Below are 25,353 nucleotides of genomic sequence, written 5' to 3'. Positions count from 1 at the left end.
GGCGACCATCGGGGTGACAAGCTGAGCCTGACATGTCGTTGGGTGACTGCTGCGGGGATTGCCCAACCATCGTGCCCCAAACTAACGGAGCATTTCTTTTGAGTGAGGGCGCCCACCATGCAGGGGAGAGCGCTTGGGGACCGTCGCCCCTGCTTATGACAGCAAGAAGGTGTGCAAACCTTTCGGCAAGACGTAAGCACGACAATCTTCGGCGCGGTGCTCCCGGTGACTATCGGCTTTGGCCCTACCCGAGAATGCCAGCGAGGGGCCGTGCTATCTGCCTGTCTGCTAAGGAGCAAAGAGGCGGACGGTATCAGCTCCGAGTGGCTGGACAGCAGGACCCCCTCCAGGGTGCAGTCGGACGCCGCCGTCCACAGAAGCGCAGCTTCCGCCCGCTCTCCCCCAATGGCGCTCGGTAACCCACTCCACATCCCTCTCCCCGGTGCATCCTGCCTCCCTTGTGCTCAGGCAGGAGGACAGGGTCCCCAGTAGGTGACAAGGTGGTCAGTAAGAGGGACGGAAGTGCAGGCGCGCATCAGCCTGAGTCAGCAAGAGAACGCCAGGCTATGCCCCGAGTGCTCCGAGTGGCCCCTGACTCTCTCGCCTCACTTGGGAAGAATGAAAGGGTGAGTCCCCTGAGTGCCTCCTTCCCTAATGGTCTGGAGAGACGGTTTTCCTGGCCCCTCTCGTCCATGATGGCCTGAGGTGGGCTCAAGCGTGGGGGAGGGGGTGTAAGAACTGGTGAGCAGCCTGGTTCCAGGTCCCCGTTTGTCTGGCTCTCCCCATTGAGAAGGCAGGAGACCGAGGAGGTGGGCTCCTGGCTGCCCTGTGCCCATCCACGGGGAGGTTCCAGGAGGCTGGGGCCGCCACTAGGCCATATCCGGGACGAACCCCACGGATCCCATCCTCATGCTGGCCTGGGTCCCCACTGCCCTAGCTGCACCCCAGTGCCATCACGGATGTCTGAGGTACTGGAGAAGCTGGGGGTCTCCCAAAGAGCTGATTGGACTTCTTTGCCAGGACCGCTCTGGGGGGAAAGGAGCTCCTCTGCCGGGTGGGTAGGGGCGTATGTGTAAAGGGTCCCGGGGACGGGCGGGGGAGGCGGGAGAGCACACTGCGCCCGGACCCTTGGGGGCCAGTCTGCGAGTGGCAACGCGGACCACCCCTGCCCATTTCTGACATCCTGTCCCAGGCCAAAGCGGTAGCCCGGGACACGTGTCTGTGCCTTGCGACCATGCCAGAGACCCTGCTTGTGTGGACGTGTGGACCAGACTCTGGCTGTGGCCTCTAACCAGCCTTACCTGCCAGTCTGTAGAGCGTGATTCATTTAGGCGTCTTGGCTCATAAAGGTTCACGCCAAAGCCCAACAGCTTTCCTCCCCCGAGAGCTCGGCGCCGAAGCACCGGCCAGTGTCAGTCACCACAGGCTGAGCCCCGTTTGGTCCAAAAGCCGGACAGGGCTTGACTGCAAGTTCAGCTTTTAAAGTCACCTGAAGACCAAGAATGTCAGGGGTCCTGAACCTCTGCAGTTGAGCAAAGAACAAAGAAACCAAGGTTTCCCCGACCCGTGCCATGCGGCCGTTTCCTAAGAGCTGTTGGGCCCTCACACTTTGAAATAGCGTCCTCCTGTATTTGTAGGCACCCCAGTGTCTCGAAAGGGCATTCCGAACAGTGGCCTTGCTTCTGTCGTCATGGCGACCCGCACTTACCACGTGTTCACCTGAACTGCCATCATGTGGAGCGGACCTTTTCAGCTGCTTTGTATATTTGGGAAGCGGGGGGGTCAAGTCCTCCCTCTGGACCCTGCCTTGCAAACTGAGGCGTCCTGAGCCTCAAGGTATCTAGGGGAAACAGGAGGCAATGGGGTGGGCGGGCCGCGCTCCGGGCAAGGTCTGTGCTCCGGTGGCAGGCGGCACTGTGGGCGCCGGGGGCTGAGAACTCCTTCGCGTGGGGGGCTGTGCTCACCGCTGCAGGCCGTTCCGCCACATCCCTGGTCTCTGCGCTCCGGAAGGCAGGAGCGTCCCCTCCCCGTCCGCCCCGCTCCCCAGTGGGGACCACCGAAATCTCGCCGGCCCTTGCTGCCTGTGTGTGCCCAGCTGGGGATCGCCCTGCTGTGAGGGGTTGCCCTGGGTGAGAACCGCTCTTCTCGGGGACTGGGCTGGGGATTTCTAAGGCTTGGCCGGGGAACAAGGTCTCAGCTCTTGGTGCCTCTCGCAGAAAGCCCTCTCTCGGGTCGCTGCTTCATGAGCTGTCACGGAACCACATGACAGCCCATGCCCTCCTTTGGGGCGACGGCCCAGAGCACCCAGTCGGTCTCTGTGGCCCCGGTGATGCGTGTTTCATATGGTGACTCTCGGGGACCCACACAAGGGCCCCAGCATAGCGGGGAAATGGGCCTGCATGGCCCGAAAAGCGCTGCCATGCCGCTCACTAGGCCAGCAAAGCTAGGTTCTCGTACCCGTCAAGCGCCACAAAGAGCCCTTTTAATGAGTGGATGCGGAACCTCCGAGGGGCCTGACTGAGGGTCTCCCGGGCCCCTGCATTCTGCCAGGAGTGGTATTCTGCTCAATTCTTTACCACGCAAGCAGGAAGAGAGCTGAGAGCTAGCCAACTGCTAAGAAAGAAACATCACGGAGGCCACGAGCGCTTGGGTTCCTCAGAAAAGGGCTCCCTTTCGGAAGCGTTTTATTGACCTGCCTGATTTCCGTCAACATGACCGCCCCTAGCTGCCGTGGTGTGCCCAGCCGGGGTATTCTGGGGGCCCATTGGTAGGTGGCAGGTACGTGGGGAAACAGCGGCAGCCCGGACAGCAGTGGAAGGGGTTTGGGGGATGGGGAATCACAGTCAGGGAGGTGGCAGGTCCAGGAGGCACGCCAGGCACCCAGGGGTGGCACAGAGGCAGCAGCCCGGCCACGGGGAGCGGCGTGGCGGGCACGTGGAGGAACACGGGGGGCCCGGTGGCAAGGCCCAGCACCGGCCCGTAAGGATGCATGTGCACAGAGGGCAAGGTGAGACAGACCCAGGGGAAGGCTGCAGGCCCGGCCACGTCCGCCGCGAGGGGGACGGGCGCCTGGGCACCCTGGGGCTGGCCGTCTGCCGGCCGGCCTACTGCGGCGTGGGCATCTGTCACGGTGGGCCTGGCCGCCGCCCCGAGAATGACCGGAGGGGCTGACTGGCTCCTGACCCAGGCGGCGGGGACGTCCGGCTGTCGGCCGCTCACTGGCTCCAGCTGGTCCCCAGCAGAGGACAGGACTCCCTCCGGTCGCAGGCTGGCTGTAGGTGCCGCCGGGGCAACGCCCAGGGCTTCAGGCTTGCTCTCCATCTGCCTCAATGCGGATTTAACGCCGACTCTCCTCTTCATCCTCAGGAGCAGGTGAGGGCAGTCTCTCTTAAAGAAGGGGCTCCTGTAGAATCGTAACTGCGGTGCAAAACGTAAAGGGGAGAAGAGCGCCCAAGTCACAACAGAGCTGATCGCCCAGGCCAACAACAGTCGAGGCCCCTCCACGCTCTAACCCAGCGGTCCGGCCCCAGGCCTCTGGGGAGCAGGTCACAGTCCGGAGAGGAAGCCGGGCGCTAGCTTTCGCGTCCTCAAGGCTAGCTCACAAGGGACTCCCACGTCACCCTTGGGCAAGGGCTACAAGTGGCCGACTGGGGTCAGCATCCAAGTCCAAAGAAGGGTCGGGGGGTGGGGGGCTTGGAGTTTGCCCACGGGGCAGGAGACTGGGCGGCTTTCCGAGCAAGCGTGGGCCGGCCGCAGGATCGCCCCCGGGGCTGGGGGTCCCTGGATCGCGGCCTCCAGGGGCCCGGCTGAGCTCGGGAAGCACGCCCATCCATTCAACCCGCCTCAGGCTCCCAGGAGGGCTTTGGGGCGAGCGCTGCCCCCAGCGGAGCCAGGGGACAAGGCTATTCGCAAAAAGGGGCCTGTCCACCCGCCTCGCTGCCGGCTTAGAGCCGCGGGAGTCCTGTGCGCGCACACACAGCCCCTGGTGACGTGGGTTCCCCCCCCCCCAAGGGCAGCCGGGTGCGAGGTCCAGTGTGTCCCGAGTGCTATGGAGCCGGGCTGGACAGGCAGCACTCGGTTGGGGGTGTGCAGAACAACACCTTCCCTGACATGTGCTGGGAATGACGAGCACAGTAAGTTTAGTTGGTGCCCATCCTCTCACAGAGACACCGGAGCCAAAGAAACAAACACAAAGAAACAGGAAAACGGCCGGGGGTCGGGGTGGGGGCGGAAGAAAGAAAGGAAAAAGGGAAAAGACCGTTTCTTCCTGGTGAGGAGAACTCTTGGGATCTACTCTCTGAGCAATTCCCAGTGCCCCCCCCCCAGTGTCAGCTCTGGTGAGCATGGGGTGCACCACGTGTGTCCTTGAAGAAAGTACCACCCCCCGACACACTGGACACCATCCCTAGCCCTTTCCCCACCTTCAGTCTCAGTCACTGTCACCACCGCGCAGAGGGGGACGCAGGCACCCGATTCCCAAGAGGCGGTCCTGGGGGCTCCAGCTCCCACCCCACCCCCGACCTCACGCCACCCCCACCCCACCGCCACCCCCAGAGCCTGGCGGCTGGGCCCCTGGCAGGGGCGGGGGCGTCCGCTGTTACCTTGCTTGGGACACAGAGGGGCGCCCCTCCGGGGAGCGAGTTGGTGAGGCACGTGAATGTGTGAATGTCCTGCTGCAGTTTGCTGAACCCATAGAGGTTGAGCTGCCGGACAAAACTCTTCATACAGTCTGTCTGAAACACTTTGTTGGGGCCCTCCCTCTCCAAAACCTCCTCCTGAAACAGCTTCTCATTGATGCCTATACAGGTGCCATCGTTGTCCCACCAAATGGATGCAAACTGGCTGCTGTTGACGAGCTTCCACAGCTTCTTGGGAAAGGGCAGGTGGAGCAGATCGCCTTCTCCCGGGGATGGGGCGTCCCGGGTGGTGCGGGGCCTTTTGAACAAAGGCTCTTGGGTCAGGGCCTGGAAACCATTCTCCTCCAGCAGCAGCAGCCTGCAGCCGGGGTCCCTGGCCGACACGGGCTGGGCCAGGCTGAGGGGAGGGTCTGGCGGAGGAGCGCTGTGCTGGGAGCTGGCGGCGGAGGCCGGAGCCAGGGCTTCTGGAGGGAAGGGCGGCGGCCCGCTCTCCTCCTCGCTAGCCATCCTGCCTTCTGGGGACCGGACAGTGCTGCGCGGCTGGCAGTGCCCCTTCATAACAGTGCAGCACAGGACATCACAAAGGGGCTCGGTGACTTGGGGGTGACATCACAACACAGCCAGCCGGTGACCTGATAAAGGGCCAGCCACAGGAGTGACCTGTCAGCTCACCAACATTCTGGGCACACACGGTCCCTCGCCGGGAAAGGGGACCCTCGCCTAGGCTTTCGAGTAACCCGCCAAACACGCGGGGCAAACCCCACACCGTCTTTGCGTCCTGCGTCTGTCTCCCGGGGGCCTGGCTGACCCACGCTGACGCGCTGCCTAGAGGAGGTCAGAGGTCATTCTCTGAGCCCCTGGGCCTCGAGAGCCCTGAACAAGAGGCACGCTTTCAAGCACCGAGCAAAGGCCGGGACGGGTGTCCACGGTCAAGGGTGCGGGCCACGGGGTCCTTTTAGCGTTGTCACGGCCAGGGTGCCGAGGTCCTCCCCGGAGACCCTCCTAGTTCACCCACGCTGTGGGTCACCAGAGGCCACAGGGCCCAGTGCCGCTTAGGTGAAGGGTTCGCCAGGTGTCCCACTGCCACCTGGCCGACTGAGGAGGAGGAGGCGGCCTTCTCCTTGCCTCCCCTCAGCCTGCACGCGTCCCCCTCCGCACCCTGCCACCGCCTGCCAGGCAGAGTCCCGGGCCTCACACCGGCTTCCTTTCCTTTCCTTGACCGACGTCTGCAGGGACGCTCGTCGTCCTGGTTCGTGCCCAGGGTTCGAGCTCCGCGATCCTCCCTGGGGCTGTGGGGCTGGGAGAATCAGCAAGAGGCGGCCATGCAGAGAAGCCCGTCTAGCACATTCTCCCCCACGTGCAGGGCCACGTCCCCCCAAGCACCCCCCTCCCCACCTCGATTCTGGGCGTGGAACTCGATGATCTTCCAGAGATTTCCATGAAGCAGAAATGCCTCCAAGCCGGAGGCTATTGTGTCTGAAATAGTCTGTGGCCTTTGGCTCCCCGCAGGGCCTCATTCCATCACCTGCAGGTACAAACCACAGGCCGAAACGCCCCCTGAGTTGAGTGCCCGGTAAAATACAGAGACAGCCAGGGCGAGCTAGACAGAAGTCACAGGGCAATTTATGCAAACGTAAGGAGCGCTCAGCCGCTGGTGGCACCGGGCAATGCCTCAGGCCCACTACAATGACCATGGCAGCTTCAGACTGGCTCGGGGCTCAAGAATACTCTCGTAAGGCTCCCAAGCTGTCATGGTGGTGGCAGGGCATCCCCAGCCACTCGTCGGGTCTCCAGGGTGTCCGTCTTTCCGTCTACACTCTGTACGTTCAGGCTGTCCCTGAAGACTCGTTACAGATGTTCACCCACCCCCATGCGTCTTGCCGACCAGGGCAACTAGAGGGTGTTTTTATGCTGGCGGAGAGAATTGCAGGGGCCTGGACTACAGCTAAATTGAGCTGCACACAGTACCATGGAAAAGGAGGACCCAGTTTATTGAACAGCTGCAGGAGCAAAAATAGCGGATTGCGCTACATTTGTGACACACCAAGCAGGCAAGGCTTTGCCATCCTGAATGTTCCCATCTCCCCCAGAGACCGCAGGCTCGCGGGAGCCTGCGCCAGGTGGTCTCGTCTGTGCTGGACAGCAGCTGAGCCCAGTTTCGACATCGCAACGGCTGCCCCTGTTAAAGCCTTCCCTCTTCTCCTGGGTGAGGATGTCAGGGCTCCTTTTCCCTCCCAGAACAAATGGTGGCTTGTTCTCAGGCAGAAGGCTCTTAGCCTGGAGGGTCGGCTTGCTTCTGCTTTGACTCCTGTCCCCAGCAGCCACTCTTGGAGCCACCACACTCCTCGTTACACACCCGGGCCAGCCAGAGGGGTTTTCGGTGGAGGCAGACACAAGGCCTCGGCCCTGAACAAATCCACCATTCCAGTGGCTGTGTCCAGTCTCAGCCACTTTGTCCTGGATTTCTAGTTTCAGGTCATGCTTGAGAGCTGTCTGACAGCCAGGCTTCCCAGAACGCAGGAAGAGCCCAAGCCGTTTGCCTTTTCTGGCTGTTCTGGACGTAGCCGTACTGTGTGTGGAGGGTTCCACAGCGGAGATGATGGTGTCCCCTGAGCAGTGACACCCCCCCCCCCGGGCAGGACGGGTGTGCCAGCAGCTTCTACTTTGCAACAGAACACGTATGTCTCCAATACAAGCTTGTAAAAAAATACTTTAACAGAATATACTGTACAGAACTAGGATTTGACACGGTATATTACAATGCTAAAATATTTGTATAAATACTATACAGGCACAGAGTCACTCCATTAGAAAGGGCTCACCAATGGGGCCATTAACAACTGCTGTCAGCACTGCCCGAAGAGAAACTACTCCCACGGCAGGAACACAAACAGTAACGGTGGTGTGGGTGTGCGCGGTGCCACAGAGGCGTATCTACAGTTCCTAGGGACTACGCCACAACAGCAGACTCTAAGCTACATGGTGAGGCCAGCCTGGTTTAAAAAACATTTTCAAAGAACCCCTTTGATGGGAATTTTAGCACTTTGAAAACCAGTTCCTTCTCTGGCCTCATCTGCAGTCCCTAACAGAGCCAAGCCAGCTCCCGAGGCACCTGCCCGGAGTAGGGGTTGCTTTCTTCTTCTCACACATGCTCCCTCCATCACACCCACAGCACTGACACCCCCCCAGCCCACACTGCGCATGCCCGTCCCCTGCCATGTGTGCATCCCATCACGGTGAGTCACTGGTAGGCATTGAGTGCAAACAAGGCATGAGATGGAAGTCCCCGGGGCCCCAGCTCCAGTTCTGGGTGGGGTAAACAAAGAGGCAGAGGAGGGTAGAAGACAGCGTGCGTCCTGGTCCACCTGCATTCTGTTCCAGGGAGTGGTGTCTAATCTGGCATTTCAATATTTAATTTGGGAGGCGGGAGGACATATTTCCCAGGGCTCTGGGTGATTACCACCCTGGTCTTCTTCCGAAACATTGGAGCAATTTTAGGAGGTTCTGGAACTGGCGTTTCTTCCGTTTCCTCATTATCTTCATGATGGAGGTCGTAGGAAATGTTTCCATATTCTCTCAAAAATGGGAAGATTTCAAGCAGAAACTGACAGAAATCCTTGCGAATACCAAACCACCCTGAAAAAGAAGGATGCACTCTTTCAAACACTGGCCTCTACTGAATCTCCTGTCACTTTACTTTCCTGAACACGAAGATTTACTCGTACAACGTAATGCTTTGTCCTGATGCCTTAGAAATGAAGATTGAGCAAGACCTGAATCCTCACTGAGGGCAAGAAGAAAGGCCTGTGGCTCCCTGGCTCTCCAAGTGGGCTTCCCAGACTGGCAGCGACCACACGTAGCGCTGTGACCTTGTCAGAGATCAGACAGTGGGTGAGGTGGTGGCGTCTGCTGGCGCAGGCCTCCTGGGCACTGTGGTGGGGGCTGCAGGGATAGGACCTGCTCCGGCGAGTCTGGGACAGATGCCTGCGGCATCAAGACTACGTCAGCATCCTCTCGTCTTCCCCACCTGGGATATGCTCACATAGGACAAAGAATGGCAAGAACATCAACCCAAAAAGGGACTTCTGTCGGCTTGTGGCAGGCACGTTGGTCCAGGCCGGCAGGCAGCCTGAGCTCACAGGGCCCCCTCAAAGCTACTTCTCCGAGGCCTGCTCTTGCCATCTGTACCACGGGACCATCAGCTGGCTCTCCCAGGGCACAACCCCCCCCCCATCCCCCGGCTTCCAGAATGGCATGCTCTGGGGCTACCTGCAAAGGAGCTTACAGTCTAGTGAGGAAGGAACCGTTGTCAAAGATCACTTCAAACCTGAATGCGCCATCATGCAGGTGGAGAGAAGAGAGGGCAAGCAGGGCACCACTGACAAGCCACAGTGAGGTCAGGAATGTCACTGGGGAGAGCAAGGAGGACACAGAACCTAAGAGGACTCCCAGGGTTTGGTGGGCGACATGGATTTTTATCTCATCCTTGGGAGCCCCTGGGAAGTGGGGATCTTGGTCCTCGTACTGCAGCAGAGGGGACAGAGCCGAGAGGCTGCCTGCTACAGTCAGCCCTACCTCAGACGGCAGAGAACACCACTGGGGAGGTCATGGTGCAGGGCATGGAGAGCAAGGCTGACAGCACACCCTTCCCTTGGAAGCTTCCAGGCCTTCCTCAGGCGACCTCCTTAACTGGGGCCCTCAGGCTCATCCTTTCATAGAGTGGGGCCACACGCACGCACGTACACACAGAGGGCAAGGGCTTCTGAAGTGCGGAGTACATACAGTGGTTTCCTCCCTTCTGTCCAAATGTGGTTGCCATCAGAGTGATCAAGGAAAGCCAAAGAGGGACAAATATCGGGATGCAAGAGAACGCGTTGTGGCCGTCCAGTTTGTGAACCAACAGGATCTAAGGAAAGAGAAATAGTTGAGGTTCTATTGATAAAGCATCTGAGGACGGACAATGTCTGAGGCCCGTCCACCCTTCCCTTGTCGGGTCTCATAAGGGGGAAGGTCCACTCCACAGGAGACTAGAGAAACCCTTCATTCTGGGGGAAGCACGAAATAAACTTATCCCTCTTCAGGACGATGCAAAATCTGTCCAGTTGGGAAGTTTCCAACACCAGGATTGTGATGGGAAGCCTCTGCTGGTGTTTGTTCTAAAGAGTCAACAGTGCCCAGTCTCAAATTCTGCACGGAACTCAAATACGAAAAACCACCAACTGCCTCTTCCCAGATGTGGACACATCAACAGGCTGATGCGCATCCTGGCTACAGAGACTCACTTCTCACTCCTGGAAAGAAAGGGTGCTCTAATTCTACCATCACCCTCTTCTTCCCGCCACCCTCCACCGTGCTTTCCAGGCACCAGGAGGGCCGGCCCAGGGAAGGGTGGGGTTCAGGGCCCGAAGCGTTCTGTTGTCGAAAGCTTACCTCGAAAGTAAGGAGAGGCACGACGATGGTCATCCAGCTCAGTGCCATCGTTATGTGTGTCCTTCGCTGTTCTGCGATCACATCCATGGAACGCAGGAACAAGACAGACCACACAATGTAATAGAGGACCACCAGGCACAGAAAGGACATGAGAATCCACAGGGGGACACACACGACCTGAGGGAAGGAGAGAACGGAGTCTGTAGGGTTTGTCCAGCACCTGAAGGCAGGCAGAGCCAGCCGCTTGGTGCACGTCTGCGGCTGAGACAGTGCCGCCGGCAATGGGGACCCGCAGCCAGCGACTGTGCTGAGGACGGCCTGGGGCTGTGGCCCGCTCCGGGACACGCTCTCCGCGGGCCACTCTCGGGGTGGAGAGCCCAGCAGCTGCCCTAAGACAGGACCTCACTCAGCCCGCACCTGGCTCTGCCCCGAGGGAAGCAGGGCGCCTGCCCTGCGCCCCGCACGCACGCCCCCCTTCCCGACACCCCATCTTCACAGCTGTTTGCCCGCTCCGCCCGAGGCTGCCCTCTGCTCACACGCGCACAGACGCCGAGAGGTCCCTGCCGCCTCGCCATGATGGCTTCCCCGCCTGCTGCCATCGCACCGGATACCCCTTGCTTCACCCGCACATGAGCCCGCGTGTGCTCATCCTCCCTCCCGCCCCGCCCCTTGGATCCTTCTGGCACCCTCTGCCTCGCTAGCCAACGGTACACTGTTTTCTCCTGGTGTGCGGCTCTACGACTTTTCACACACGCACGTGCAGAGCTGTGTATCCCTAGGCAGGACACAGGCCTCCCTCGTGCGGTCCTTCACGGTGTCGTACCCCCGCACCACCCCCAGCGCCTGGCACCCACTGACCCAGTCCCTCTCGCCGCGCTTGGGTCGTTTCAAGAGCGCCGCCCGGCGCGGCCTCCCAAGACCGCCCTCTCCCCATCCACGGAAGGTCCGTGAGCTCCTCTCCCTCGCTGCGCGGAATGACGGGCTGTTTCTGTGTACTGCCCAGTGGCGCTCCAGAGGACGGATGCACCACCGCCTTGCGGCCAGCCCCCGCGGAAGGAAATCTGGGTGCTTGCCCGCTTTGGGCTGTCTCAAATAAAGCTGCTACCAACACGCGGGCCTGGGCTTTTGTGTGGCCGTGCGGTGTCATTCCTCGAAGGGATACCCCGGGTTGGCACTGCTAAATCGTACGTTAACTCCATGCTCCGCTTTCTGTGAAATGGCCAAACTGCTTCTCTGAGTGCGTCTGCAACTCAGCATCAACAGCAGCGACGTGCGAGTGTCCCCATCCCTCCCCACCCTCCCCTGCGCTCTGCGGCGTGTTTTAGCTCTGCCCTTCTGAGGAGTGTATGGTGGGACCTCCTCCTGACCTTGATTTGCCTTTTCCTACTGGGTAAGGATGTTCTGTCCCTGTGCTTATTTGCCATATGCATATCCTCTTTGTGAATTGTCTTTCCAAGCCTTTTGTCAATTTTAAAATTAGGTGGTTTGTTTTTTGAGTTTTGAGAGTTTAGATGTTTTAGATACAAGTCATCGGTTGGACATGTGCTTTGCGAATATTTTCTCTTGCTCTGTGGCCTGTCTTTTCATTCATTTCAAATCTGAGCTTCTTGTATGGATCTTGTTGTTAGTGCCACTTGTAGGGACTCCTCGTCTAACCCCAGGTTCCCAAAGATCTTCTATGATTTCTTCAGACAGTTCTTTGGTTTTCCTTTTGTTTTTAGACCTACGACTTGAGTTGGTGTGTGATTTTTAATCCTCTCAAGTAGCTTGGAGCTCCTGATGGTAGGTTCCGCTGTAAAGTCTACAGAGGGTCTCCTCCCTGTGCCCCTCCTCATTTAGCCACGCTCACTTAGCCCCCCACCCTGCCCACAGGTGGAATGCTAGCCATCATAGCGGCCTCCCTCCGTCCTTCCTGATCACTGCAAGAAGCACGCCACTAGACTATTCCATCTGCTGGGACCTGCCCAGGCCTGGGGCTGGAAAAATCTCCCCACTTACCTACAAAAAATATTCACAATTCCTCATCTTTTTTTTCTGATTGCACCTTATACTAAAATGTTGGTCTTATTCAATTCATTTTCTCTACATCACAACAGAAAATCCTGACCCCAATTACCATTCTCCAGATACACCACCCTAAAGATGGAGGACAGGTACCTGAACATTTTGTATTCTGACTGTTTTATCAAAGATTTTGGGCAGAGGTGATCAGTTCCGCCTTCATTCATTATGGAGTTGACTATGTTCCCTTATTTTCTTCCCTGTCAACAAATGAATATTTTCTTTTTTTGCTATACTTGGTACTTTTTTTAAAGGTAAACCGTGTTCATAACAGAAAATGTCTTATATGCAAAAGTACACATCAAGCAGTGGGGGGAGGAACGCTAAACCCCAGCACGACCTCACCTCCCAGAGGCCACGAGCCTCCCACTCGGTTCTCCCCTGCCTTCTAGACATTCATAGAGGGAAGTGCAAGTCCTACTGGCTTCTCTATTTGTAGCTTGCCATGTATATATAATGACATGTGTACGTACCTATACCCACCCCTGCCCCCCACCCTTCTATCCACCTACGGAGTCAGTTCCAACCACACACCCAGGAACTGAAGCCACAGGTTCTAAGCAGGACTTAGGCCTCACCCCGGCAGGACTGTACACTGGCACAACGACTTTTTTTGAAAAGCAAGTTGGCAGTGCAGTCTGTCTTTCAAAATCTCAAAAAGTTCCCACCCTCTGGCCCAGTAGTATTGTCTCTGGAGTCCTTCCTAAGAAAACAATGAAAAAATCAGGCAAAGATTTTTTAGGCACAAAAATATATGTTACATCATGATTTATCATCACACTGGTATCAACTTCAATATTCGAAGGGGATGGTTTGGTAAATGCATTTGAAGGATATTGCTATCAATTAAATTTTTAAAATTATGCTTATAAAGACCTTTTATTGCCAGGGGAAAATGCTCATGACGTGTTAGGATGAGAGAGCAGCACACAAAACCGTGTGCACAGCACGGGCTCAGCTACCTTCACAAAGCAGTAACGTCTGGCACAGGAAACCCCGAACACTAGCCATGCTCTCTCCCAGTGGGTTACGGGTGATTATCATTCTCTTACCTAAGCTTGCCTGTCTTTTCCAAGTTTTCTACAATGAACACAAATTACTTTTATAATTAAAAAAGAAAAGTTTATTTAAGGATTTAAAAAGTTACATACAAGCCAGGGCCAGTGGATGATCTTGTCCAGTCTTAAGGCAATGAATATAAACTGCAGGATGTTGACCGAACACAGTATTTCTAACTAAAAATGAAGAGAAGAATCAGTTAAACAAAGTAAAAGTTGTATTCAATACTGCAATTATTTGGTTAATACACTAAAAGGCAATGCAAATTATAACACGGTAAAAGTTTTATGAAGTTATACTGGGACCTCCTGATTTTCCAGAGGAACGAAGCAGCACAGTGGCAGCAAGAAAGCTGCCTGTGGTCCCCTGCCCCGTCCCCTCTGCTTAGCGGCTGCCCCGCCCTTCCTTTATACTCTACCACACAATAACCTTGTTTCCAGGCTCACCCGGTAGAGGCAATCTATGGCAGACACCTCAAGTGTCCTTCCTGCCCCTACCCGCAGACCTCTCTATTCCATACCTGCACTTCCTTCTCGTACCCCAGGCTCAGCTCCGGATCCCACCCCTTCCTTTCTGGCTCCTTGGGGACCTGGTCACATCAGGACATCAATTTCAGATTATTTATTGCACCTCTAACCCTGCCTGTTCCACTGATCCCTCCCAGAAGCACAGAAACAAGTTCAACTCATGCCCATTAAACACAAAAGAACCCCACAACCAAATGAGCCCATCCCTCCCTGGAGCCAGCATCCCTTCCCAGCCCTAGCACTTTGTTACCATCAAGCTTTGTGAGACAGCGTGCATGTGCCAGCCCCTGCAGCCTCCCCTGCCATTCTGAGCTCCCAGCACTGCGATCCAGCCTCCAGCCCCGACCACTGGCCACTGCTCTGTCAAGGTCGTCAGTAACTTCTACAGCATCAGACCACCTAAGTCCGAGCGTCCTATGGGGCGTCTGTGCGGCATCTCTTTCCGGGAGCCCAGCGTAGTCTCGCCCTCCTCCTGGTGCTCTTGCAGCTCCTTTTCAGTCTCCTCCTCTCCCTGAACCCCGATGCCCCCCAGAGCCTTCAACTTGGTCTCCTGTCCCCACTAGAGAGACACGGACACAGACACGCAGGCTTTCACTCGCTCGCCCTGCCGTCCCCAGCCCCGGCTTGCGCGATCTCCTGCTGGCTGCTTCACCCACCTCTGTCTCTGACCTAGCCTTCCTGCTCTGGCCCAGACGCAGCTCTCCTGAAGGTGCCTTGGCCAGAGCCAGTCCCAGACTGAGTCCTTTATCGCCTCACACCTTTACCCTGCCCCCTCCCTTCCAGAGCCTCCCGCCTTGCTGTAAGGCATGGCACGGTGGCCCAATGACCCAAGCCACACCACCAGCAAGCACCCTAGGCTGCTTTTCCCGCTCTTGCATGCTCAGTCACCACGTCCTGTCCTCTCTACCACCCCGATGACCACTGCCTCATCAGGCCTTTCTCCTCACCAGCCACCCCCCAATGCTTCCAATAGCCCCCTGACTAGGCTCCCAGCCTCCAGTCTGGAAGGCTCTCTGCTCCCAAATACCCCCGGGGCCGTCTTCTGGCCGCGGCACTCACTGCTCTTCAACGGCTTGCCACTGCCTACAAAACGAAAATCACTGGAAGCCGTCTGATCTGGCCCAGAGCTTCCCCAAAGTTCTCCGTTCACAGGACATTTAGTGAGAGAGCAATTCTTTCCTAGGCCTCTGGGCTGAAAGAGATCCTTAACAGTTCCACTGGGTTAAGTAATCGGATCTAAATGTGCGAAGTATTTATGTCCTAAGTAGCCACCTAAAAAAAAAAAAAACCTCCTATAAATCAAAAGAAAAATATGATTTTTATTTCATTCCTAAATAACCACAACGAATTCCTATGAGGATGTGTGTGCCTGTCGGGTGCTGCACCATTTCTTAAGACACTGCCACCCTCATTAGCTGTTCTCCAGACAGAGTTCAGCACAGCACTACCTTCTCCTCACAGCAACTGCCAACAACCTAGCTTCTTCTCTGATATCATCAGAACTAATGTAGGATGATCTAATAATAAACCTGTAAACTACTTGGAGGTATCCTCACAGCTGGTTATCATTGCTTTTCCCTCAAAAAAGTCCAATATCCCATGGTGCCCTGGGAGTTCACTATGGCGCCCTGGGGCAGATCAGCGCGTCCTCTGAGGACTGAGGATCTGGCCCCTACTCAAGCCTCGTTCCTCTCTACAGCCTTCCTTTCCCCCAACTCCCACCGCTCTCTCCTTTCCACTTCAGGCTCCAGGCAATTCTTCTCTTATTGTGGTAAAATACACACAACGGAAAAACTTACCGTCTTAACCATGTTGAGCTGTACAGCCCAGCGGCACTAAGTACATTCACACTGTTGTGCGACTCTCACCAACATCCACCTCCAGGAGTCTTTGCATCTTGCAAAACCGTGCTCCAGTCACACCAGAGTCACCAGAGTTCACTCAGTGTGACAGATTTTCTCCTGCCTCTATGACTTCGTATGTGTGAGTCCCTCCGCCTGGAAAATACCATCCCCTTCCCCACCTACATAGGGGGCCCCGGCAAACCCCACTCTTCCTTCATGTCTCTGTGCAAGCCTATCCCCATCACCCCCTAGCAAATGTAGTACTCTTCCTCCTGGGACACAAGCACAAAGAGGCACTCAATTCCTGACATGGCGTTTCTTCCTCTAGGTAGGAGCACCTAGTGTGACTCCATGAATGTCTTATTTTTTGTACTCTGCATCAGGAAAATATGGCTTCATGCCCGATGCAGTGCTAGCTCTTGTACTTTTATTTTCTAAGAAATAAAGTGCCAAATTTTTACATGTATCTTAAACTTCCTCCTCAGTCCCTATCCAACTACATTTAGATGGCTCTCTCGGTGCTTTTCTACCTGGGCGAGACACGGCCCCTGCCCCAGGAAGAGGCTAGGAATGGTGCAGGGTGCCCCTGGATCTCACACACACTTGTGGGGAGAGCCTCTCCACCGGCATTTGGTGGGCAGAGGTCAGGCAGAAGCTCCCTGCAACGCATAAGACAGTCCTGTTCAACGAAACATTTCCCATCCAAAAGGCCAACATCATATGTCCCTCCCCCCACCCCGACCAAGAAACACTGAGCCGAATAGGGAATTATCTGGAAGGTGTGATCTCAGTGATTCAGTTTAATGTAAGCTTTTGCAAATGATTTTTAAAGCTTGGTTTTGCTTCATCTGCTCAGGTAATAGAGAAAACATGCAAAGCAACAGGGGCATAAAGGAGAACAGTGAGGATGACTGGGTGGAAATGGTGCCTTTAACCAGCACAGAGTACAGATTTCGGCGATGCTGGAAAAGGAGTCTGGAGCTGGCATCAAAATCTGAGTTCAAGCATGTGAATTCAGGAGGCGACAGCACGAAAGTGGCAGCAGAGACAGGAAGTGTAAGCAAGATCATCCGCATTGTGGGTCACAAGTACACACGGAGAGGACAGAAAGCGCCCAAGCCTAGAATCCTGAGCCGCAACAATGGAGCCAAAGCAGAGGGGCCAGTCTAGTCAAAGGCCCAGGAGTGGCAGGAGCCACAGCATGGCTGGTGGCTAGAAAAAAAGGACTGGAAGGGCCCACTGGATCTGGCCAGTGTCTGGAGAGTGTGGGGCTGAGCAGGGAGCCCGAGGTCAGAAGGGCTCTGTTGGAGGGAGCCTTTCTGTGAAGGAGAAGAAAGGCACGAGAGCCGAAGAGAGGACTAAAAAGCCTTTGCTGCTGTCGTTTTGTTTTCTCTTTCAGATGAGAGAGCCCAGTTACCAGACAGAGCGTAGATAAACTCAAGAGCAAATGCTCAGAGGAACCAGAAGGGGCGAGGGTCTACCTGCAGCAGGGAGGGGCACTGGGCAGAGGCCAGAGGCCGCACAGGTACCAGGCTGCTTGGGGGTAAGATGCTTTCAGACATCTTTTTCCTAATTGTACTCCCTCATGAAGTGCTTGTCCCGCTGGCAAGCAGCCAGAGGGGCCTTGCAGAGAAGTGGCTGGGTTGTGGAAGGCTGGGGGAAGCGCAGGGAGGGGAAAGTGGGCCCTTGGAGGGCTCTCCCTTCACGGTCGCTGCAGAGGACCAGCCACACCCCCCGTTCCCGGTGCAGACCCAGCGTCCTGGCACTCAGGGTCCTGTTCTGCTGGGCTCCCAAGAGCCTTGCTCCCTCACCCACCCTCTCTATGGGAGCCTTCCAGCCCCACTGCCACGCTCCTTCCTCTGCCTGTTACTTACCCAGCTCAAAACCAAGCCTCCCTCGCGTCTGGTTCTCCCTCGCCCCATCTGTGGGGGGCTTTGAGCCCTCAGCTTCCGCGCAGTTCGGTGTGCAGGCTCTGGAGTCAGGCCGACTGGCGTGGGATTCTGGCCCCGGCCCTGCCCTTAACGAGTGGCCAGGAACAAACCCCCCTCCCTGATCACAGAGCAGGGGCAACTGCTGCATCTACTTCACGGGGTTGTTGTGCCTCTTTACTAAGACACCGCTAGCCCCGGGCCTGGCGCACAGTAAGTGCTCAATAAATGTGACCTGCGATCATTTTCGATACTACTATTAGTACTGCTCACATGGCTTTTTTATTCGGCTGTGTCTCCCCTATGTCAGGGCACAAAGGGCTTGACGCGAGCGGGAGAGCCGCTGAAGGGCTAGACCCCGGGGTCTGCGGTGGTGTGGCGTGGCGTGGCGCTCGGTCTGAGGGATCCATTTGCCTGGGCTACACGGGACCGCTTATTCAATCAGGCACGAGTCTAGGTATTGCTGTGAAAGGACTGCCTTTCAGTACAGAAGACTATCCTCGATCCTGTGGGTGGTTTCACTGAACGAGTTAGAGGCCCTGAGGTGTCCTGGAGAGGAAGAAATTCTGCCTCAAGACGGCAGATTCAACTTGGGCTGCGTCTTCAGCCTACCGGTGACTTGTCAGCCCCACAAGCGCATGAGCCAGCTCCTTAGAATTACTCAATCGCGCTCCCCTTCCCTCTCTTCGTTCCTCCCTCCCTTCCCCCTTTCCCCACCTCTCCTATTGGCTCTGTTTCTCAGGAGAAGCCTGACCAACACAGGTACAGGTGGCTAGGGAAAGTCTTGGAGCTAGATGGAGCCTGAAGGCCTGGGTGAAAAGCCTGCGTTCTAAGTCAAGAAAGAATACCATGATTATTTTCATCAGCTTTTGTTTCCTTACTTACCATAATCTAGAGTTAATGACTAATCTCTTCCTAACAAAGGGCAAGAAATCTATATTATGATAATGGACCAAAAGATTTCACTTTTTAAAACATTCTAAATTAGATATATGAAATCTCACCTCCAGTGACCTATCATGTCGAAAGCCCCAAACACAAGCGGCAACGGACACCGGGGAGACAAAGAACAGCGGCATGAAGACCAGAAGCCAGAAATGGCTTCCTCTTTCAATCCTGTCACAGACCAGAACTTCAAACATCAACAGGAGCAAGTGGATGCCCACTGCAATTAACATGGCTTTAAACTCCACACACGTTTCTCCTTCTGCTCTAAAAAGGGACATTGGAAGAAGAAGAAGAAAAAGACTAAGTTCAGAATCTCCACAACAGGCAGGCAGTCCAAGGGAAAATGCCAACCTATGTTGATACTACGAACGATATTTAGGAATTTGACAAAAAGCATAGGAAGTTAGGTAGAAAACGAACTTAATCTTTAATAGGCAATCTTTCAAACGCCAAAGAACTACTACATGACGATAAATGAACATTACAATCAAACCAGACAAAGTTTTAACTGGGTAATGACATTCTCAGAAGTAACAGCCAGAGTTATTATTTCCCTGACAGTAAACATTATAAATGCTTTTGTTCATAACTTTAAATTCAGCTACTTCCAAGATTATTCAAGTTGACTGCTTCTACTACTAAAAATGGACAAATATCCCTTAAATCTCATGACCCTCATCTCTCAATGAATTAAAAACCATGTAAATCACATTTCATGCAATACTATAAAAATAACTATGAATGAGTGTGGTTATATTTCAAGAAAATATAGTAACTATTATTAGGTGCTATTTAAAAATGCCGATAAAATTATGAACATCTATTTATTTTCCTTTCTATTCCATTAGGATAAATTAACACCTGCAGATGAAAGAGAAGGAAGAGCAGTTAAAACTTTTTAAACAAAATCAGGTTAATTAGCTGTTTAAATATCATGCAGGAACTTATATTAACAACTGAAAAATAATTAGGCTGCTAATCAGGAAAATGCTTAAAAATGAATTTGGAAGGCGTACAGTGTTCCATTCAAAATACAGACACACATTTATGATGTACCTTCTTGATGATAAATACACCTGAGGTTAGGACACAGAGAAAGTGAAGCCAGTGGTTACTTCTACAGGACCCAACAACATTCCGCTGGATAATGTTAACACTGAATGACCACACCTGCACACTCACTACATTCGACTATACACCTACAATTCCTTTCCTCGCTCTAAAAATCTTAAATTAAACCAACAGGGCAAAGCTCAAATAGCTTCTCAATATCAATTAGTGGAACCTAAAATGTTTAGTTACTTAACTTTTCATACTTTGAGTCATAAATATTAGATATCTGAAAATATAAAAAAAGAAAAGATTTGCCAGCGGCACAGGTAATCTTAAAAAGGAAAAAGGAAGTCTAAGGACTTTAAAACAGCTACACACAAACGTCTCCCATCTGCCAAGGCTCTCTGCATGACGACTTTAAAGTTCTTAGATATGCATGTGGCAATGTACGTGACACGGGCTAAATCTTATTTTTAAAGTTAATTAAGATTGAAACACCTGCACTTCTACCACACGAGCAGCCGCACGTGTCCCGCCTGTCCACCGGGCATTCCTTCCCTGCCCGTCTTCCTGGTGAAGGTTGAGAATAGCCCCTCAAGTCCCCCTTTTCCCTTTCCGGAGTGCCAGTCTCTGAGAGGGAGAAGAGACTCTTCGGGTCCCAGCAGCACTAGGCTGCACACCGGAGCTGAGCCAACTCCAGGAACCTGAACAAGCTGAGGCAGCCGAGAAGAAAGGCACGGGGCGGGGGGTTGAAGGTAAAGCTTACCACTCTGCCTGGGCCACAAAGGCTCTGTTCTCCTTCACAGCATCTGGGCCTCATCTTTCCCTGTCTCAGCGACTCACTGTTTCCTGGCCAAGCTACCCTCCCCCACCCCCACCCACAGCGCTAACAGTCCTAAAACCCCAGGGCTAGGAGATTGGGACCAGGGGAACCCCAATTCCAGGACTGAACTGGAGACAGATATATCCCTGATGACGAAAGCCAGGCTTCTGTTTTACAGAACTGCTCCGCAAACATGATAGTTTTATAGTCCCTAGTCTAGCATGGTATAACAGTTCGATATTTTGGAAGCATTTTAGATTACACTGCCTTTTGTGGGCTGGCTAGGATCTTAAGTACCCCAAACCACACGACTTTTATTTAAAAACACATATCAAACCCCTAATTTTTAAAAAACTTAGAACAGAACTCAGTTTCCCTGTATTATAGTTCTTATAAAACCCCCAAAAAGTGAAAAACAAGATACTGCTCCCTCAGGGTAGAGACCAATGGGTTTTATAAAGCAGTATTACCGATATTGGGGATTTCGTGCCCAGACTCCCGTTCCAACTGAGGCTCCAACAATGACCATCAACTTCCACAGCCATATTGGAGCAAAGACAGCCCAGTAACTCCACTGAATGACGCCATCCAGACGAAGGGCCAGCAGCACAGAGAACAGCAGGAGACAGGCATAGATGAGGAATTTACTAGGAGAAAAGTAAAATGATTAAAGAGACTCTCTTTTACAAATATGTGATACTGAAAGGGAAGTCATAACAGCAGTATTTTTGAGCATGTGTGAAGAGTTACTAATTCAACAATCATATACTGAAAGGTTCTGTGTAGTAGACACACCATGTTAGGGGATTAGGAAAACATAAAAGAGACTAAAATAAGTTCCTTGCTTTCCAGGGCTTCCTGGTAGGAGGGTGGCCACACAGAAACACAGAACTATAATATAGCATGGTGTGTGCTGGAATGGTGCAAGGGTAGAGTGTGACGGGAACCCAGAAGAGGAAATCTGGATTCTGTCTGGGGGCACTAGGAAGCAGAGAAGTGATGCCCCTGGAGCTGGTTCCAGAAGATATGTGGAAAGCTGTCAGGCAAGAAGGACTGTGAGATTCGGAAGCATTCCAAGCAGAAGGAACTAGATGTACCAAAACCTGGAGGCTGAAAAAGGCTGACATGTTTAGGATATGGTTAAGTTTTGTCAGTGGTTAATTATTTGATTCTATTTGTAAAAAGGTATGGCATTTTTAATCTGCTGTATTCAGATATAGTCACATTTTGGTACATGTATTATACTTTCTGTGACTGAACAGATCACACACACACACACACACACACACACTCACATTTCACATAAAAGGAACTTCCCAAAGAGGATGTCCTTAAAATATTAATGGGAAATTACACTGTTGAGGACTTCTAGTTCCAGCTTTGATGAAGTAAGAGGAATGGGGTTTTTCTTCCCACCTTAAACAATAAACTGGACAGAATATATGAAACAAGAGTTTTCATATACTGGACAACAAAGGCTGTGTCCAGCAAAGGACTGTAATGACAGGAAGGGAAGAAGGAATGAAAAGAAAGGAGGTAAATTTCATTACGGCTCCGGCTTACTGCCTAGACGTGGTTCCCAGCATGCAGCAAGAAGGTAGTTAAAGCCCAACCCTACTGACCATTGCACGAAATGTAAACGGCTTACCAGTTAAAAGACAAAGATTGTCAGACCGGATTAAAAAGCAGGACAACTATATGCTATCTGTAAGAAACCCACTTCGTCTAGCTATAAAATCACAGATTAAAACTAAAAGGACAGAAAAAGTTATACCAAGCAAACACTAACCAAAAGAAAGCTGGAGTGCCATGCTAATACCTGTTTTGGTCTTCTATTGTTGCTCTAACAATCACCACAAACGTAGCGGATTAAAACAATACAAATCTATTATCTTACAGTTGTATATGTGAGAAGTCCAGACAAGCTTGGTTGGTTTTGCTGCTCAGATGCTTATAAGGCTGCAATAAAGATGTCAGTTGGCTGGGCTCTTATCACGGGATTCTGGGAAGAATCTGCTTCCAAGTTCATTCAGGTTGCTGGCAATTTGGTTTCTTGTGGCTATAGCACTGAGATCCCGGTTTCTTCACTGACTGTCAGCTTGCGGCTGGCCCTTGGATCCTAGAGGTCTCTCTCTGATCCCTGCACATAAGCCTTTACATCTAAAAGCCAGCAACAGCATATTGAATCTTTCTCACACTTAGAATTCTTCTGACTTCTCCTTCTGCCACATTGCTCCTGCTTCCAGCGAAAGTTCTCTGCCTAAGAGCTCATGTGATTGGGTCCACCTGGATAATCCAGGATACTATTCCTATCATGTCCATAACTGTGGTAGGCAGAATTCTAAAGATGTTCCCCCAAATTCCTGTCCCCTGGTTATTCAATCAAACACTAATCTAGGTACTACCATGAAAGGACTTTGTAGACAGAGTTAAGGTTACTAATCAGGTGACCTTAAAATAGGGAGATTAGCCCAGATTTTCCAGGTGAGCCCAATGTAATCATATGAATCCCTAAAAGCAGAAAAAGGAGGCCTATGAGTGAGTCAGAGAGATGTAGCAAAGGAGGAGAGACGGGGCAGAAGGGGAAGTCAGAAAAATTCTAAACATTAGAAGGATTCAACTTACTTTTGCTCGGTTTGAAGATGGAGGAAAGGAGTCATGAGCCAAGAAATGCAAGCAGATTCTAGAAGTTGAGGATGATTCCTGCTGACAGCCAGCAAGAAAAATGGGGTCTCAGGCCTACAACTGCAAGGAACTAAATTCTGACAACAACCCAGAAGAGTCTGGAAACAGATTAAGCCCCGGAGCCCCAGAAAGGAATGCAGCCCTGCCCACACCTTGATTTTGGCCTTGTGAGACTCTAAACAGAAAATCCAAATTAGCCCTGGTACACCTGTACTTCTGACCCACAGAAATGTGAGATAATAAGTTCTGTGTAGTTTTAAGACACTAAATCTGTGGTAATTTGTCATGGAAACAACAGAAACTAGTACTATAACCTTAGATACTTTTGCAAAGTCTCCCTTACCATGTAACAGAACAGTCAGAGGTTCCAGGGCTTAGGGCCTGAATCTCTTTGGGGGGCCACTCTGCCTGCCACAATATAAGACAAGGTACGTTTTTGAACAAGAAATATTACCAGGGACAAATGGGGGCAGTTCATAATGAAAAGAGGTCAATTTGTCGAAGAAGATCTAACAACTGTACATATTTGTGTACCTAATGACAAAGCTTCACAATACACGTAGAAAATAATAAGGAAAAACGGAAAAAATCCATAATTACTATTGAAAATTAACACTTCTCTCTCAATAACGGATAGAATGCATTGAAATTACTAAGGAAACACAAGATTGTAATAACCCTTTATCAACCAACATGACCGAATTGATATTGATAAAGCACTCCTCCTACAACAGCAGAATATAAATTCCTTCCAAATGCACATGGAATATTCACCAAGACAGACTGAAATCTGGGTCATAAAATAAGACTCAGCAACTTTAGAAGGATCAAAATCATACAAAGTAAATCTCTATACACAACGGAACTAAAAATCAACAACAGAAAGATATCTGGAAAATTCTCAAAATGCTTGCAGATTAAACAACATTATTCTAAATAATCCATAGGTAAAAGAAAAAAACACAAGGAGAATTTGAAAAATTCCAGACTAAATGAAAATGGAAACACAGCTTACTAAAATTTGTGAGCTCCAGCTAAAGCAGTACCTAAGGGAACTTTATAGCATCAAATGCTTTTGTTAGAAAAGATCTAAAGTCAATGATCTAAGATGCACCTTAAGAAACTAGGAAGAGGGGCGCCTGGGTGGCCCAGTTGGTTGGGCATCGGCCTTTGGCTCAGGTCATGATTCCAGGGTCCTGGAATCAAGACCCACGTCGGGATCCCTGCTCAGTGGGGAGGTCAGCTTCTGCCTCTCCCTCTGCCCCTTCCCCTGCTTGTGCGCTCTCTCATTCCCTCTCTCTCAAATAAATAAATAAAATCTTAAAAAAAAAAAAGAAACTAGGAAGAGAAGGAAATTTTAAAAAGTAAGTGGAAGGAAGGAAATGATAAATGTAAGTGCAGGAAAAAAAATCAATGAAACTAAAACCTGGTTCTTTGAAAAGATAAAGAAAAATAGTAAACCTATAGCCAGAGTAATCAGAAAAAAATAGTAGACAAAAATCACCAATATCAGCGAAATGAAAGCAGGGACATTACTACAAATCCTACAAACTTTACAGGGATATTATGAACAACTTTATGCAAGTAAATTTCTTGAAAGAAACATTATCAAAGTTCAGACAAGAAGAAATACTTTCACATCCCTATATCTATTAAATAAATTAAAATTGTAGTTAAAATCTTTCTAACGAAGAAAAGGTCAGGCTCTGAAAAAATCTACATCAAATACATAAAGAAGAAATAGTAGCAACTTTGTACAAATTCTTACAGAAAAAGATGGGAGGGTGATATTTTCCAATTTATTTTACGAGGGCAGCATTACTCTGATACCAAAACCTAACCAAGAAAGAAAACTATAAACCAATACCCTTCATGAACATAGATGCAAAAACCCTTTAAAAATTATCAAATTGAATCCAGCAATATATAAAATGGATATTACAGTACGACCAAGTGTGGGTCAGTCAAGATTGCAAGCTTGGCTTACCATCTGAAACCAATAATGTAATTCACTGTATTAATAGAATGAAAAAAAAAAAACATGACTATCTCAACAGTTTCAGAAAAAAACATTTGACATAATTCACTATCCATTCAAGATAAAAGCTCTAAACAAATTAGGAATAGAAGGGTATCTATGAAAATAATGTTTAATGATGCAAGACTAAAATACTTTCCCTATAGAAACAACGCAAGTACCTCCACTTCAATACATCTATTCAACCTTGTACTGGAGGTCCTAGGCGTAACAGTTAATACAAGAAAAAGAAATAAAAGCAATAAAGAGTTGAAAGGAAGGAGTAAATCTGATTATTTGCAGACAACATGACTATCTATGTAGAAAATCCTAGCTAATCT

The 25,353-nt window shown here is 51.7% G+C and overlaps 2 protein-coding genes across 7 annotated transcripts in view; both read right to left on the bottom strand.

Annotated features, from left to right (window-relative positions):
* Positions 1 to 2,721: 2,721 nt before the first annotated feature.
* Positions 2,722 to 5,144, bottom strand: HSFX2 (heat shock transcription factor family, X-linked 2). The gene is made up of 2 exons (XM_087859666.1): positions 4,602 to 5,144; positions 2,722 to 3,417 (listed from the first exon to the last, which is right to left on the bottom strand). The coding sequence occupies exons 1-2, from the start codon at positions 5,142 to 5,144 to the stop codon at positions 2,722 to 2,724; spliced, it is 1,239 nt and encodes a 412-aa protein (XP_087715792.1).
* Positions 5,145 to 6,605: 1,461 nt separating this feature from the next.
* TMEM185A (transmembrane protein 185A) overlaps positions 6,606 to 25,353 on the bottom strand; it is a 33,699-nt gene continuing 14,951 nt past the window's right edge. For 2 of the 6 annotated variants that reach the window (XM_087860152.1, XM_087860155.1), the window contains 8 exons: positions 20,781 to 20,957; positions 19,491 to 19,510; positions 18,491 to 18,693; positions 13,708 to 13,776; positions 13,280 to 13,363; positions 10,068 to 10,244; positions 9,420 to 9,543; positions 6,606 to 8,273 (listed from right to left, as the gene is read on the bottom strand). In XM_087860152.1, coding sequence (XP_087716278.1) covers positions 8,029 to 8,273; positions 9,420 to 9,543; positions 10,068 to 10,244; positions 13,280 to 13,363; positions 13,708 to 13,776; positions 18,491 to 18,693; positions 19,491 to 19,510; positions 20,781 to 20,957 — 1,099 coding nt within the window. In that variant the 3' untranslated portion in view covers positions 6,606 to 8,028. Of the gene's footprint in view, positions 8,274 to 8,922; positions 9,047 to 9,419; positions 9,544 to 10,067; positions 10,245 to 13,279; positions 13,364 to 13,707; positions 13,777 to 18,490; positions 18,699 to 19,490; positions 19,511 to 20,780; positions 20,958 to 25,353 lie in introns of those variants that run through there. The other 4 variants (XM_087860153.1, XM_087860154.1, XM_087860156.1 and 1 more) reach the window with 4 other exon arrangements.

This window comes from Ursus americanus, chromosome X, assembly GCF_024610735.1.
Source record: "Ursus americanus isolate L20-20 chromosome X, mUrsAme1.1.p, whole genome shotgun sequence".
NCBI classification, from domain to species: Eukaryota; Metazoa; Chordata; class Mammalia; order Carnivora; family Ursidae; genus Ursus; species Ursus americanus.
Note: the sequence above shows the minus strand (reverse complement) of the source record. Positions and strands in the feature narration are given on the sequence as shown.

Excerpts from the sequence above, each read along its gene's own strand:
- HSFX2 (XM_087859666.1), bottom strand. The coding sequence starts at position 5,144 with ATGGCTAGCGAGGAGGAGAGCGGGCCGCCGCCCTTCCCTCCAGAAGCC. Across the intron at positions 3,418-4,601 it reads CCCTCTGTGTCCCAAGCAAG|TTACGATTCTACAGGAGCCC; the intron begins GTAACAGCGGAC and ends TTTGCACCGCAG.